General features: G+C 38.1%; 5 protein-coding genes across 7 annotated transcripts; 2 read left to right on the forward strand and 3 right to left on the reverse strand.

Annotated features, from left to right (window-relative positions):
* The first annotated feature begins 982 nt into the window (after nt 1-982).
* Nucleotides 983-3834, forward strand: LOC125223016 (aspartyl protease family protein At5g10770-like). Its single transcript, XM_048125964.1, has 2 exons — nt 983-1283; nt 2418-3834. The coding sequence occupies exons 1-2, from the start codon at nt 1100-1102 to the stop codon at nt 3704-3706; spliced, it is 1473 nt and encodes a 490-aa protein (XP_047981921.1). The 5' UTR covers nt 983-1099; the 3' UTR covers nt 3707-3834.
* LOC125223017 (protein ENHANCED DISEASE RESISTANCE 2-like) lies at nt 3775-5044 on the reverse strand. The gene has a single exon (XM_048125965.1). The coding sequence runs from the start codon at nt 4873-4875 to the stop codon at nt 4018-4020; it is 858 nt and encodes a 285-aa protein (XP_047981922.1). The 5' UTR covers nt 4876-5044; the 3' UTR covers nt 3775-4017.
* Nucleotides 5045-5329: 285 nt separating this feature from the next.
* LOC125223014 (myb-like protein V) lies at nt 5330-7472 on the forward strand. Of its 2 annotated transcripts, none has more exons than XM_048125957.1 (2): nt 5330-5434; nt 5916-7472. In XM_048125957.1, exon 2 carries the CDS (start codon nt 5940-5942, stop codon nt 7104-7106), a length of 1167 nt encoding a protein of 388 aa, XP_047981914.1. In that variant the 5' UTR covers nt 5330-5434; nt 5916-5939; the 3' UTR covers nt 7107-7472. The 2 variants fall into 2 exon arrangements, with proteins under 2 accessions (XP_047981914.1, XP_047981915.1); XM_048125958.1 differs by lacking the exon at nt 5330-5434 and having other exon boundaries at nt 5758-6741; nt 6988-7472.
* A 245-nt stretch (nt 7473-7717) lies between these two features.
* On the reverse strand, nt 7718-13434 carry LOC125223013 (pentatricopeptide repeat-containing protein At5g10690). 2 transcript variants are annotated; one of them, XM_048125956.1, is made up of 12 exons: nt 13112-13434; nt 12642-12749; nt 11873-12005; nt 11541-11638; nt 11271-11432; nt 11101-11169; nt 10718-10853; nt 10015-10247; nt 9434-9511; nt 8664-8732; nt 8397-8573; nt 7718-8014 (listed from the first exon to the last, which is right to left on the reverse strand). In XM_048125956.1, the coding sequence occupies exons 1-12, from the start codon at nt 13328-13330 to the stop codon at nt 7799-7801; spliced, it is 1698 nt and encodes a 565-aa protein (XP_047981913.1). In that variant the 5' UTR covers nt 13331-13434; the 3' UTR covers nt 7718-7798. The 2 variants fall into 2 exon arrangements, with proteins under 2 accessions (XP_047981913.1, XP_047981912.1); XM_048125955.1 differs by having other exon boundaries at nt 12642-12824; nt 13112-13433.
* A 1592-nt stretch (nt 13435-15026) lies between these two features.
* LOC125221197 (glutathione S-transferase T3-like) lies at nt 15027-15713 on the reverse strand. The gene has a single exon (XM_048123323.1). It carries the CDS (start codon nt 15711-15713, stop codon nt 15027-15029), a length of 687 nt encoding a protein of 228 aa, XP_047979280.1.
* Between the last annotated feature and the right edge of the window lie 182 nt (nt 15714-15895).

Here is a 15895-nt window from a genome sequence, read left to right on the forward strand (position 1 = left end):
TAGCATTTATTTTTAGATTTGGTGAATGATGTTGGAATAATTGATACTGACTTGCTAGCATAATACAATCTCAAAAGAAAGAAGAGCAAATTGAAATAAAATGAAAACTGAAATTAGAAATCGTAAATAGCCGAGTAGAGGAATGTCTTTTTCCACAAGGCACAGCTACGCTCCACATTGCTCCAATAGTGTACTCAATTCAGGTGAGTTGTCACCAAAGATGAAATGACTCATTTTAAAAGTAGCATCACTATAAACCAAACAAGCTCCGTCGAACTAGATAAGGTGAGGACAAAACTCTAAGAACGTATAATGCCAAGTTTTTATGCTTGAAAACATTTGCTTGTTTTTATTGGAGATAAGAAGTAAAATAGGAGAGGAGAAAAAGTAAAGTAGGAAACAAGATAAATTAAGAGTGATTAGATGTTTTATAGAAATAACTCAACTTAGTTAGGATATTCCGAAAAGAAATAAGACTCAACTTAATTGAGATGAAGTGAGTAATTTACGCAATCAATAATATAAAGTGGACAAACTCATCTTGGCATTTGAAATTAGAAATTTTTTAGAAAATAAAAGTAATTATATACCACTTAATAGTAAAGGTTTGCATAAAATATAAAAAGCATTAAAGTTAAAGTAGGTTAATAATGTAAACAATATAGTCTATCATGAATTCTCAAATCAAGACAGACATTTTCCCAAAAACCACAAGACATGAAATTAATGTAGACGTATCAATTATCATGAATTTGTTAATTTCATACATTAGTTGGGAAGACATTTTATATAAGCCAAACAAGAAAAAGATACAATCATGTATATATAAAAAAATAAAATTTACTTTACAGTATAACATCTCATACAAACATTTTAAAAAAATAAAACATTTAAGAATCATTCACAAAATGGGCAAAGAATATCTTTCCCATAGTGGGGTGACCTGTATATTCTTGTAAGAGAAAAGATAAGCTGAAAAACATTCTATATATATGTGTGATGATCACTTGCACTAAACCCACATAGGCACAAACACATCTCTTATTTTTTTCATGTAAAACAATAAATCTTTGTGAAGAAAATAGTTGAATCTTCAGTTATGGCCACTCTGAATGATCCCTTTTCTGTGAAGATGATAATATTTATCCATTTTTTCACAATGATTTCATGTTTTGTGGAGAGAAGCAGTGGTTTTGAAGGCAGAAATGATGAGACCCATTTTCGTAGTGTTGAAATCAGCTCTTTTCTTCCAGCAGATGTCTGCACTCACTCTACCATCAAAGGTTTGTTGTTTCTTCTTTTTGTTTCTTTGCTTTTTTAAATTACTATGTTTATCGCATTTTAGGAGTTAGTGTGTGTTTAGGGTTCAAGAAAACTACACTATTCTTTGTAGTGGAATTTTTTTGTTTTACAAATGTTTATGAGTCTAGTCTGATTGAAGGAAATTATGATAATTATATCCACCTAACTTTAAATTGGAGTAATATATCTGCTCATAGGAGTACTTTTTAGGGGCTAATATATTTTCACAGTTGCCGAATTAGTCAGAAAAACTAACTTTTTATCTATAATAATTATGATTATTTGTGGGTTGGTTTAGTAATTAAAAAAGCAGATGATAAAATATTAATTTCAGTTCACATGGTCCAAGATTATTATTGAAATTAAGATCTAGTCTGAGATTTGTAATCTTCAACAACTAATACTTGATTAATGAATCATTCATATTTCATCTTTTTTTCTCTTGTCCTCAGTAATGATATCAAAGACTTTAAAAAGCTCATACACTTGCAACTAAGGCATCTCATGATATAGTATATAAAGTTTGTCTATATATTCACATATAATTTCATATATTTGTTCAAATAATTCAAGAATAAATGCTACACTCAGTTCACGTACACTTGTCCAACATATATAACACAAATGTCATTTTCAAGCAAACAAACATTCTGAGGCTTATATACATCAAAACATAAGATATTTATTACATTTATCTCTGTAATTCTTGCTTTTTATCTGCCAATAATGTCACCTATTTCTGGATTATTGGAGTTTCATATTTTCAGTGCAGCACAGCTGTATTCATCATCACACTAAGTTATGAAATTTTCATTTCTTTCATCTCAATAAAATAATTTCATTTGGTGGCAATTTTATGTGGGGTGTGTGTGTTTATTCCGTGTCATTGTCACAAATTTTATAGAGCTCAAGAAAAAACAGTTTATATAGATATCGACTTACTATTTTATTTTTATGTAGAACCTTGCCTACTTTTTAATTACTCATTTCATAATTTAGAGTAGTATGTTAAGCAGACTTGTGCAATTTAATTAAGTTAAATTTCTCTATTAGATTATAGTAAGATTTTAATATTGCCATTAAATTTGATGAAATAATATTACTACATGAAACAGGTTTTAACAAGAGAAAATCAACCATGGAAATTCTCCACAGGCATGGTCCATGCTCTCAAAATAATGCTTCCACTGCCCCATCTCTAAGTGAGATCCTCTCGCAAGACCAAGCTAGGGTCGAGTCGATTCAAGCTCGAATCGACCCTAACTCAAACTCGAAGAAAAACAAACTTGAGAACCTCAACTCAAAGATAAACAATTTCGACGACAAGAAAACCAACCTCCCGGTCCAGTCCGGGCGATCCCTAGGCTCAGGGAACTACATCGTTACCGTCGGCCTAGGGACCCCCAAGAGAACTCTCTCACTCATGTTCGACACGGGTAGCGACCTAACATGGACACAGTGTCAGCCATGCGCCCGATCCTGCTACAAACAACAAGAACCGATCTTCAACCCTTTGACCTCAAGCTCCTACAAGAACGTGTCGTGCAACTCGGCCGAGTGCTCCCAACTCTCCTCGGCCACCGGAAACAGCCCTGGCTGCAGCACTAAGACGTGCGTCTACGGCATCCAGTACGGTGACCAGTCCTTCTCGGTAGGGTTCTTCAGCCGGGACAAGCTCACCATATCGGCTGCCGATGTTTTCCCGAGCATTCTCTTCGGGTGCGGCCAGAACAACCAAGGCCTGTTTGGCAACACTGCAGGGTTACTAGGTCTAGGCAGAAATGCCCTATCCATTGTGTCCCAAACTGCACCAAAATATGGGAAATACTTCTCCTATTGCCTCCCATCAACTTCTAGCAAAACAGGGCACTTGACTCTCGGCAAAAGCAGAGCCCTCACTCGAGTAAACTTCACACCCCTCGACCGTTCGCAAGGCACGTCGTTCTACTTCATCGACATCGTCTCCATAAGCGTGGGAGGCCGACAACTGCCCATCCGGCACTCTGTCTTCCAGACTGCCGGGGGGATTATAGACTCGGGAACCGTCATCACACGCCTCCCCCCTGCAGCCTACAGCGCGATGAGCGCTGCCTTCCGGAAGCTGATGTCCAAGTACCCGATCGCTCGGGCCTACTCCATTCTCGACACGTGTTACGACTTGAGTGGGTACACGAGTGTCTCCATTCCAACCATATCTTTCACCTTCGGTGGCAATGTCAAGCTCGACCTGGACCCCACCGGGATCCTCGTGGCTGTCGCTAAATCGCGACTCTGCCTGGCGTTCGCTGGGAACAGCGACGCCAGCAGCGTCGCGATCTACGGCAACACGCAGCAGAAGACGTTTGAGGTGGTGTACGATGTTGGTGCAGGGAAAGTTGGATTTGCAGCTGCTGGGTGTAAATAATTATGTCGAGAATTGGTGTTGTATGTATGTGGCAATAATCAGATAGACTGAAATGGTAAAAAGCCAGAAACTAGTAAGTGTAACCTTTATTACTAAAATTTGCAAGTAACATTGTTGGTAACACAAAATCTGCTGTGTGTATCTAAACTACAATTCACATAGCAAGAGTGATTTTAACACTAACATTGGCCCAAAGAAAAGCAAACATCTAGTTTAGAGAAAAAAATTAATATTAACATTATGCAATTTCCATTGCAGATTAGAAGCTTAATTAGCACCTCAAGTTGATGGAAAAATGAAATCTATTGTATCTAATGTTTATCACTATTGACGGGGAAGACCTTATTACTGGTTACCGACGACGGCGCGGCGACATCTACAAATTTCGCCGAGCTCATCTCCATCTGGCAGATCCTCACCGCGCCAAATAGCTTCTCCGGCAGCTCCTCCTCCGTCTGCCCCTCCACTAAGAACCCCAAATCCACCGTAACCGCCTTCACGCACCCTAACGCTAGCCGTAAAATCGCGGAGGCGACGGTGGAGCTGCCGATGTCGACATCGATTTCCAGATAATCCGCTCCCCGGTGGTAGCAGCATTTCACAGCCTTGCCGAGCAGACACGCCGAGTATCTCCCCACCGCCGTCTTCAGAATCCTCGGCCCTTTCACGATTTTATTCACGATTTTGAATCGGCTGTTGCGATATTCATCCGATCCGTTGATGAATTTGTGGAGCAGAGGATTCGATCCGATCGGCTCCCCTTCCTTGCTGGAGAAGTAGAACACCACGGAGTGATGCTCGCGGCCGGGGATCTGGAGATTCACCGCGATTATGAACGTCTCCTGCGTCGATTTCTTCGATTCGCGCAGCGCGTTCATCACGCGGTTGTCGCGGCGCGCGAGGAGGTTTTCGAGCTTGCCGTTGGATCGGATCCAATCGACGCCGGCGGGATCGAGGAGCCACTCGCCGGCGGGAGTTTTGCCCTTTTTGGTAGAGTAATTAGGTCCTCGGACGGAGAAGAGATCGCCGGGTGGAGCCGCCCAGCCGTTAGATCCGGTGTTGAGATCGACGGGTTTTAAGGATCCGCGGCTGATTGCGTCCTCTCTCCAATCTTCCATGGCCGTGGAAGAGCGGTGGTGGTGCATCTTCATTTGTTTCGACGAGCACATAATTAGATATTTTGTGGCGACGACGGAGTAGAAAGCTCCGCCCGCGATTAGCCGATGAAATAACGGTCGAAAAAATGAAATACAAAGGAGAATTTGTTTTGGGCAGTTACTTAAATAAGGAGGGAACTTTAACTACCTTTCATTTCTTGGGGGATGATTCTAATTCATCTCTTTCGTTTATTTTTTTGGAAATTCATTTCTTTCATAAAAATGTACTACTTCATTTCTAATTTTATTGAATCCATTTATTACATTTTTGAATGAGTAAATTGTTAATAGTTTTTTAATAATACTATTACCACTTCCCTATGCATATATACCAATATAAAATAAGAAAATAAGATAAATAACAGAATTGTTAAGTTGGGGCTCTCCATGATTTAAGGTTTGATTTCAAAGTAACCAATCCTTCTCACAGATACTGCTTATCTCTCTCTTTCAAATAGTGTCAACTTTCTTTCATAACAACAAGAATTTGCTGCCATCTTATTCTATTTCTCTTTCTTCTCAATCAATTAGTTGGGAAGAAAAAGATTTCAACATTTTTGCATTATCTAAGGTACTATTCTACTGCATAAATTAATAATCTTCATTTAATTTTTTAGTCACTTCCTTTGCATTCTCTTTTGCATTTAATCGGTAATAAAACAAAAACAAAATGTCAGTGAAAATGGCCAAAAACAGGAAGAGAAATCCCCTCGTTTGAAATGTTCCTTTTAAACCCATCGTCGCATTATATATATATATATATATATATATATATATATATATATATATATATATATATATATATATATCTATATAGGGATGTGATCAGGTCCATAAGTGAAATTCTGTCAAAAATCAAAGCAAATCTCAACCATTGGATCCTGTAATGTAACCGTTAGATTAATGCCACGTGTCACCTAATAATGTAGATCTTGTAGTCTAATAATGTAGCTCGGCTAGTATGACTACACATAATTTGCATTTGGATAGTATGACTACACATAATTTGCTCAGCCTAGTTGGATTTTTCTGCTGCATATTTGGGAATGCAGGCATAAAGAAGGACTAATCATTATATGGCAACAAGAAGAAGAGATGCTTTTCCTGGCAAGGAGAAGGCAACAGCTTCTCCACAAACAGGAACAGCAAAGCTTAGAGGAGCTGTAAATCAAATTTCCCCCAAACCAAAAGTTTCAACTGCACCACTAAAACAGACTAGGCCAACAGCTTTGAGAACCCCTACTACCGGTGTTTCTAAGCCTCAGACGAGGAAACCAGCCTCCCCAGCCACTGCAACCAAGCCTGCACAAACCAGAACAAGACCCCTGGACAACAAGACAGCTATTCCCTCACTGAAAGCGCGCGTCTCAGCTGCTGTCGCTGCTGCTACACCTGTTACTGCTTCTGGTGTTGCCCGCCGTGCCTCCACACTCCCAGTCAAGGCTGTTGCTCCCCCTAAACCGCCTCCTGCTAAGAAATGGAAACCGGTGGAGAAGGAAGAAGGAAAACGCCGCCTCTCCACCTCGTCTGTTGGCAGTGGGAGGAGGAGCAGCATCGGTTTGAGGAAGGAGAGTGTACGTAGTGCTCCAGCAAAAAAGGAACGGCAGATCACCAGCTTTAATCTTGACAAAAATGAAGATCTAAGCATATGCAACGTTCCTGAACCTGAAATGAAGCTTCAGGACATAGAATATTCTTATCTCAATGAAGCCGAGGAGAAGCCGGTGCAGAGTTTGAGCAACTTTGAAAAGGGCATAGATGATATAGTACGAGGTGATCAAGATCCGTTGAAATTGGCCAAGATTGAAAATGCTATCAGTAATGCAGAGCCAACAGTTGTGATTGCCGGATCTTCTACAATCTCAGGACAGCACGAAACACCTGCCGATATCAAGACAAAAGAGAATGTAACAAATAGCTCTGATAAAGTTGAAGACATTGCAGATAATTCCCAAGAGGAGGTCACAGAAAAAGAAGTCAAAGTGGTCGAAGTAGCAGCAGAGGAACAAGCAGCAATTGTAAGTAAAGTTGTCGAGTCTAAGGAAATCAAACCAGCAGTCGAAAAGAAGCAAGAAAATTCAGTTCCTCAGAGACAGCAAGAAAAATCACATGGGAAGTATGACTCACCAGTTTCCAACGATGTAATCGAGGAGACTGCAAACAAGCTTCGCGAGATGAGGAGAAACAAAGTGAGGGCTCTTGCTGGAGCTTTTGAAACCGTCATCTCGTTGCAAGAGAAATGACAAACCACTCAAGAATGATTTACAGGGGGAAACTAGTATATACTCATGCAAGTGGAACATAATGTGTTTTATGCTGACTTTTGCTTTTCATTTGATCTTTTAAAGTTAGTTGAATCAAACACCACTAAAACGGTACAAGGTGATCCTTCACTTGTTGCTTGATAAAATCTATCTTATAGTTCATATACATGGTAGATTAATAGTTCATCATCAAGACAATTAGCATCTGTCAATTCCTGAATATCTCATCAATGGAATGACAGTATAGCTATAAGCTACAGCTAATACGTTAGCATCTGTTGTTCATTCAACAAATAGAATAATATGATAGTTTATCCCATCAACTATTTCTGTATCAACATTAAACATATGATCTTAACCAAATAAACTGAAGGACTCCAATAATTCATCTTCCTGAGGTTGAACGAAATTATGTAGTAAATAAGGAGCAAGTTAGAATATCAGATAATATATAGTATAAAAAAAGGTTAACCTTACTGGTTAATCTGCAAATCTAGCAATAGTATTTCCAGGAAATATAGCCATAGCTGCCATATAAACAATGTAAATGTATATGCTGAAGGCTTGAAGCAGAGTAAAAAAGTTCTTTATGAAGAAAGAAAGCCAAGGATAACTCATCTCAAATATTTATTGCTATATGACAGGGAAAACTGCTCATCAGTAATCTCCAATTAGTTCTGTGTAAGCTTACATAGTTGTTCATACGTAAACACTCCTACAGCCTTGAAACTTGAGCCAGAAGATATTCTATGGGCATCACCATATTTAACAACTATTACCATTTTGTACCTCTTCTCTGACATAAGATCAATTACAGAGCCAAATGATGTTGAGTTTGTAACACAAGGTGGTGGACGTCTCATGAGTGTTGCAAGTGGAGCATCTAGCTGCAGCAAAGAAAATTGGAGAAATGATTATGATACATTATAATAGGATGAAAACTGGCAAGATGATGAAGGGAAGGAGACTCGAAAAATGATACTACAAGATTAAAAGGGTATAATCATGAAGGCATTTTGTAGCAATCTATGTTTGGAGGATTGATTACTGAAAAATCATGCACTTAACTTTTGGTTTAAGCTAGCATTACGCACAATTCTGTAAAATTAACATATACAGAAACTCAGTACAGAATTAGAAAAGCTCGTAGCCTTGACAACATAAATATGATATGAATTCAACTTTTACTTTTTGAGAGACACTGAAATTCATCATTTTGATCAGGAATAGAACGTAGAATGTTAAGAAGTTGGAGTCGGAATAAATTACTGTATCACAGTCTTCACGGTGCAATATCCCCACACAGCCCCCCCAGTCATCTACGATGGGCACAGCAGAATCATTAAAGAAACGCATAACCACTTGATCCAATTTCAAAGTAGCTCGAAGAGGTGAAGCTTCTCCAAACGGTATCATAATGCGCTCAATTGCATCTTTAGGTGATACCTAATTCAGATTTAAGTAAAATTTGAACTGAATTAGACCTAAAACTATGCAAATAACATCTTTGCATATCATACAACTTCTTTTACATACCTGGGGAAGTACACGGGGACTCAGCACAGACCTGTTTACACCCATTAGTGCCTCAAGTCGTAGAGCAACCTGCAATGTAATGTGAACTATTATATGCCAGGTACCTAGATAGTAATAGATAGCCTAAATATTTACATGCAAATCAATAGTTCTGCAGACTGCAGTAAAAGATAGATTTAGAGGAGCAGAAAGCACATCAAGATGTGAAAAAATGTAGACATTGCCAAGCATTCTTTATCATTCAAGATTTCATTATTTGAGACACTTTAATAAATCAGTTCAGTATGGCTCTTGCGTTTATGTTTCTAGTTCCCTATACTTTGACATTTAATATTGCTAAATCCTGACAACAAAGTTTTAATTTTATGACTTTAAAAATTATACTTTTAATATCTTAAAGTTGAAAATGTCAATCCAACAAGCCTAAAGTGATTTAGTTGGGGTTAGTTTAGGTTTTTCCATCTCTAGCAACCATCCTTTTGGATATGCCTTTCCCCCAATCAAACCACATATTCATTTTCAGCCATTCTGATAGCTGCTTAAGTTTTCAGGTATAGTTTCAGTCATGGATTGTTATCTTAAACTCTTATTCGACAATCTCACCAAGTGTAGAAAGGACTGACAGGATGTATAGTTCTAAGGAAAAACCGAGTATCGGCCAGAATCTTCCAACCCCAAAAAAAACATGAACAAATTTTAAGTGCACTTGATTGAAACTTGTACTAAGCTTGTATTTTCTATATCCTAAAAATAGGACAGCCAAAATATACCATGCCACCTCGAGTACTCCAAGATATATCCCTCCATTTCCATACAACTTTCTTCAGCTTTTCTAAAGCCAGATCAACCTGCCAAAAAAATCCATATGGTAGAAATGAGTCAATCATCTAATTGTTGACCAAAATTAACTAGAGGTTGATACAATATGAAGAGCTAGGCTTGTTATAAGAGGTGACATAACAAATTTCATTAATGCTTGAAGAAGTCAAATAAAGAAACAAGCATATTAATTCATCTTCTGTGGTATCTTTAAGATTTCAACCAAAAATTGGAAATGAAAAATGAACAAATGAAAGATCCAATTCCCCTCCAATAAAGTAACACATAGGAGTTCCCGTGAATTCATTAAATCATGGACAGTGATATCATCTCACATAGTCTCATGGACTCGGATAACTACTTATTATAGTCCCTTCAAGAATTTCCTAAAATTTTTAAGTTGTGAATATTATAAATGATGTCACATGATCTTGCAAAATGATTAAAAATTGAGGAAACAAAACTCAACCTAGAACGGAAAATGCTGATGCCACCAATTCTTTACTGACATTAACATATTAAATCAATTTACCTGGCCTTGACATAAAGCTGCCTCCATTAAAAGCTGATCTGATTCTGATTGTATTGAAAAGGAAATTGTTCCTGATGAGTCAAACCACATGCGTTCATATAGTCTCCTGACCATGCTGTAGTCTCCTCTAGCAGCAAACGCACGCATCATCGACAGAAAGAGGTGAGGCTTGGGCCTTAACAAAGGGTTCCAGCCAGCTTGTTTTACAATCTCCCCAAATACACAGAGGGCACCTAGTAATTATTCCGGAGAAAACTGCATAAAATAACTACTTTGCAATGAAAAACTGGAATTCAAAGCAAAAGAGATATTGTACAAACAAGTACCAATGCAAAGCACTATAATCCAAATAATACATACTCCCTCCGTCCCACTTTAGGAGTCCCGGTCACTTTTGCACACCCGTTTTGTAAAAATCATAATAAATAGTTAAAGTGGAAAAATGATAAAGTAAGAGAGAGAATAATGTAGAGAAGAGTCTTGTGTACATTATTCTCTCTCCTACTTTACCATTTGTCTACTTTAACTATTTATTATGATTTTTACAAAACGGATGTGCAAAGGTGACCAGAACTCCTAAAGTGGGACTGGGGGAGTAAATCATAGAATACAAAACAAAGTCAAATAATGCGAAATGCTGGAAAAAACTAACAGACTTAGGAGAAAAATAAGAAGTAGAAGATGCATTGTCGATATAGAATACCTCTTATTGATCCACAGTTTAGCAGTGCATCAACAGCTGTAGTATATGCAACACGGTCGATAAACATTTTGCCACGTGATTTCATTTCTGTGAAGATCTTCTCAACTGAGTTAATATCCTTGACACGACCAAAACCCTACAATTGGTGTTTCGAGTAATTAATCAGACAGTGGCACATCTTCAACAGTTTTTTTCAAATAATAGAATACCATCCAAGAAACACTTAATTAATTGCACGATCAGTAATAAACATAAAAAACTCAGAAATGCTGTGTAGTAAGCTAAAATTTCAATCCTGTGAAGATTGCAGAATTGGTTCATAAACACCAAAGATGTTTGTTGCTACTCCAAGACAACCATATTGATATCGAAAAAGGACTGACCTGTAGTAATGTAGTGTAAGTAACAAGATCAGGGTAAACATCAAAGTGTTGGTGGTTCTGTGCTTTATCCTGCAACAAACAAAATAATTCTTCAAAAAACCAACTTTTTATTACACAATAGCACTCCATTCAGGAAGCTCTAAACTAGCCTTTCAAACACTGCATGCGACCTTCATTTGCTCATAAAGTAGCATTGCTTTCTCTAAGTTTTCATTCTTGATACACGCAAAAATTAAAGTATTGTAGCTCAGCCTATCAGGATTCAGTCCGTGTCTCAGTATTTCATCATGTACACCTAAAGCTGCCTGGGGAGAACCAGCTGTTATGTATCCCTGAAAGAGGAAATACACGTCAATGTACTTATCAGCTAATGAAACTGTAGGTAGGGGAAAACAAAAGAAATTGCATAATTCCAGTCGAATATCACATAAGTGAACTACCTTCATCAACAAATTAAAAGTCAAAATTGATGGAGCTCCACCTTCCTGAAGTACATGACCATACCTTGCAAGAAGTCCATTAGCACGGCGGAGATCCCCTGCACTAGATCAAAAATACAGAGAAGAAAGGTAAGCAGATACAGTTGAAACTGGAGGCAACTAGACAAAGGGACGGACCCCTTATGTGACACTGAAAAATGAACTAGAACTATCAATATCTTCATACCATTAGAAACAAAGTTAGATACTCCTCCAGATTTTATATAATAAACTAGTGAAAGAAAACTTGCAGATCTACAAATAAAATCAATGTTATGAGTCGAAACCCTAACCTGATTCAGTTAAAGCGTTCAACAGACCACAAATCATCTCTGCCGACAACTGTGGACTACCAGCAGCTGTACCTTTCTCCACAGACTCAAGAACTTGAAATGCTTCGTCAATCATTTGAGAACCACCCAAACCCTTAATAAAAGACAAATAACAGTTACTAGGAAAAAATTTATACGCGCTGCTACAATATGGGAAACTGTTCGTCACCAGAATATGAAGAAATATATAAATATCGAAGATGGTGATGTCTAGCTCTTTACAAAAGAAGGTTGCTTTCAGACAATGCTACAGCATTCTGAAATTAACATGGTTCTCTACGCACGATACTCATTTATCCTGATAATTCATTGCTGCTCTAATCTATTGAAAATCAAAATTAGTTGAACCCAATAGTACCAAGGTAAAAGACACTCCTTTACACTCTAAATTAAACTTCGATATCCAAACACTTTAGTTTGTTATCGATGAATCCCAGTCCTCAACTTACAGACAACACTGAAAAGTGCGTAATCTCTTAAACCACTATTTAGTGATCAATGGCTAATGAGACCTTTGCTCATCTTCAAAGGAAATTAACTGATCATTGATCATCGTCAATGATACAAGTAATTTACAGACTAATCTAGCAAGTCACCTAATGAAGACAATAATATTGCCATCAACAAATTCCTTCTTCCGTGAACAACAAGTGATAGTCCTTAACTTAGTAAGATTTATTCAACCACTATTAAAGCACATTTTACAGCAAGTAACTGAGCAGTCAAGTACCTTCAAAAGTGTACCATAAGTAACCTCATCAACCCCGCAACCGTCTGGCTTTGACATTTCATCAAAGAATCTAAGAGCTGAATCAATATCACGGCAATGAACACAGGCCTGCATCACAGCATTCATCACGATTATGTTCAACTTCCCATGCTGCTTCTTAGCAATCTCTATTTCCTCAAATATCTGGAGGTATAAAAACAAGAAAAGTTACAATAAATAAATGAGACTCATGTTATATTACAAAGTTACAATCTCCAAAAAGATATTTTACTAATTGGAGTGAGTGGAAGTGCATTGAGCCATTTTACACTAAAAAAAATGGAAATGATAAAATAACATGTCCTTCAACAGATTCGGAATTTGGAGAGTAGTAAAATCAAATAGGAATTTCACCGACGAACTGGAACCAAAAAACAGCAGCAGCAAATTGAAACGAATGGAATAGGTAGTCGGTAAAATCAGAAACTTACGGTAGCGAGTTGGCGGCGGCGAGTGAGGCGGACGATGCGAGCAGTGAGCGACTTGAGATTAGGGAGGTCGGAAGCGGGTGATCGGCGGGGCGGGCACTTGCTCGCATAGCGTTTGCGTAAATGTCTAGGAGGAGGCGTGGTACGAGAGCGAAGAGAGGAGACAGCCGGCGACGCGAGGAGAGATGGTGGAGGTCGAGGAATCGGCGGCAGAAGCTGCATTTCTATGGGTGATGGAGGTTTAGGAAGCAGTCATCGCTGATGGAAGATGAGAGAAGAGTTATGGATAACGTGTGGGACGCAGAATCACCATCTCTACTGATTTTCAAACAGATTACATTACTCATTTTGTGCTATTATAAGGAGTATTACCACATTTACATCATTTTTCAACACCTTACGCAATACTATTGATTATTGTATCAACTCAAACTATAAAATTAATAATGATTTTTTATTTTCAGAAAATTGTCACTTTAAATATTCATACCTACGGAGAATGATTGTTTAATAGGATAAGGAGTTGATCCATATGTGCCACTGCAAATGATCGTGTAATTGAAAACAATAAAACTTCAAATCTATACTACTCAAACTCTCATTTACTGCGGATGAATAGAAACAAACAATTAAATTGCTTTACGATCAAATCTATATATTCCATTATTAGATTATCTTTTAACAATTCAAATTATATAATTATCTATCAAATTAATTCTTCTTTTTCTAGTTAATGTCATATTTTTATTATTTATATATTTTCTTACATAATGTGGATATAAATTTATTTTGTTCTGTGTAGCTCTATTATAAATAAAATATTTAATATACATATTAAATGAGAAAAATATTTTTTCTTTAGAATATGATTGTTGAAATTTGAAAACATATTATTTGAATAAAAAATTTGAATTTTTAATATTACCTTTTTAATCTTCTATCATGGTTCTTGTTTTTTTTCTTGTTTACTTATGTATGCATTTTTTTAATATCATAAATATTCATATACTACTATTTAATTTTACTATATAAATAATATTAGTAATGTTAAATTTTCAAATTGCTACAAAAGTAACATACTTTGGCACAACCCAAAGTCAACAAATAGCTAGTGGCATGAAAATTGAAGATAGAGAAATGAAAAGAGAGGTGATAGAAAAAAAAAATTAAATGAGAAGAGAGAGAGAAGAGATGAAAAATAGATAATTTTACATTTGTGCCTTTTTAAGGCTTAGGGGTAAAAGAGAAAAAAAAAATGACTTCAAGTGATATTTTGCATTTTCCAGAAACTTGTCGTGATATTATTTCAAATTCAGAAATCTAAAAAGTAGAAAATGTATTTTACAAAGAACAAATTTGAAGTTTACTTGAACTGAGTATTAAAATCAAGTTGAACAAGATACTCTTTTATTGGGACTTGGGAATGATTACTTAGGCCATCTGCAACGCTGTCCCTTATCCGTCTCTTAACCGTCTCATCTCTTAATTATTCATGGGCTCCACTGTACTTTTCAGCTTATTTCTTAACTAAGAGACAGCACCTGCAACCCTCCATCTCTTAACCATCTCTTAACCATTTCTTAACTATTCATTCAATTTCACTTTTTATTTTTAATTCCAAACAAATTCAATTAATAAAAACACACTTCATTAAAATAAAATAAATATTACAACTTAAAAGCCTAAAAAATAGAAAAAAATACATAATTTAAAATCCTAAAAAATAAAAAAAAGTACATAATTTAAAATCCTAAAAAATAAAAAAACTACTCCGCCGGCGAATCATCATCCCCCGAAGTCGGCGGTGCGGCTATACCAAGTTGAGCTCTCATATACTCAATTCCGGCCATATGGGCTGCAACTTGGCCAGGATTCATTTTTGAGAGGTCCGCCATCGTGGCGACTAGGTACATGGACATTAGGGTGTGCGAGCCCGTGCCCGTGCCGGCGCCCGAGCCCTCGCCCGCCTGGCTTGGTCCGCCGCGGCCCATCCTTCTCGCTCTCGCTCTCCCCCTGGCTCTAGCCGCCTTCGCCGCCTTGGTCCCTTGCGGCCGACGTCGTGCACCGGAAGAAGACCCCCTACATCATCGGTTGGCGTGCCCTCACGTGAGGTGTTGCCTTCGCCGCCATCACTAGACGAGTAGTGGCCACGCGCCGTGCGCTTCGTGCGTTTCGAGCCCGACTCGACACCGCCAGCCCACCTGTCAAGGTGGTGGACTTGCGACCAAACATCGACAAGTTTGAAATCTTTGCCGATGTCGTCTTTGAAGACCCGCAACGCCGCTCTCAGAATGTCGGCTCCACTGGCTCCGCTCTGATAATTCGCCTCTTCTCCCCTGTATATCGCGCAAAATTTTTTGACATCTTTGTCGCTTCGCTCCCAATGACTGCAAGGCATCTTCACGTTGCGGGGAACGATATTCGTCGGCCTTCGTGCGTTGTAAACTTCGGTGACTTTTAGCCAAAAACACTTGTGGGTTTGTTGATTCCCGACGAAAGGATCGTACGAGACGCTGATCCAAGCGTCGTACAGAGCCAACGTCTCGGCTTGCCTGTATGCATGACGGCCGCCGTCTCCACCAAACCTCGCATGCCTCCTCGGCATTGACGCCGAGATCGAGGTTGATCCCGCCGGGCCGGAGCCGGAGCCTCCACCAATTGGCCAGATCGGGCAAACCGCGTTCAGCGCCAGAAAAATTCTCCGAATTTGGGATAATCCCTAATGATGGAGTATGGAGTATATTTATAGAAGAATTAAAAAAAAAAAAAAATTTGAAAATTCGACTG

The sequence above is a fragment of the Salvia hispanica genome, chromosome 4, assembly GCF_023119035.1.
Source record: "Salvia hispanica cultivar TCC Black 2014 chromosome 4, UniMelb_Shisp_WGS_1.0, whole genome shotgun sequence".
NCBI classification, from domain to species: domain Eukaryota; kingdom Viridiplantae; phylum Streptophyta; class Magnoliopsida; order Lamiales; family Lamiaceae; genus Salvia; species Salvia hispanica.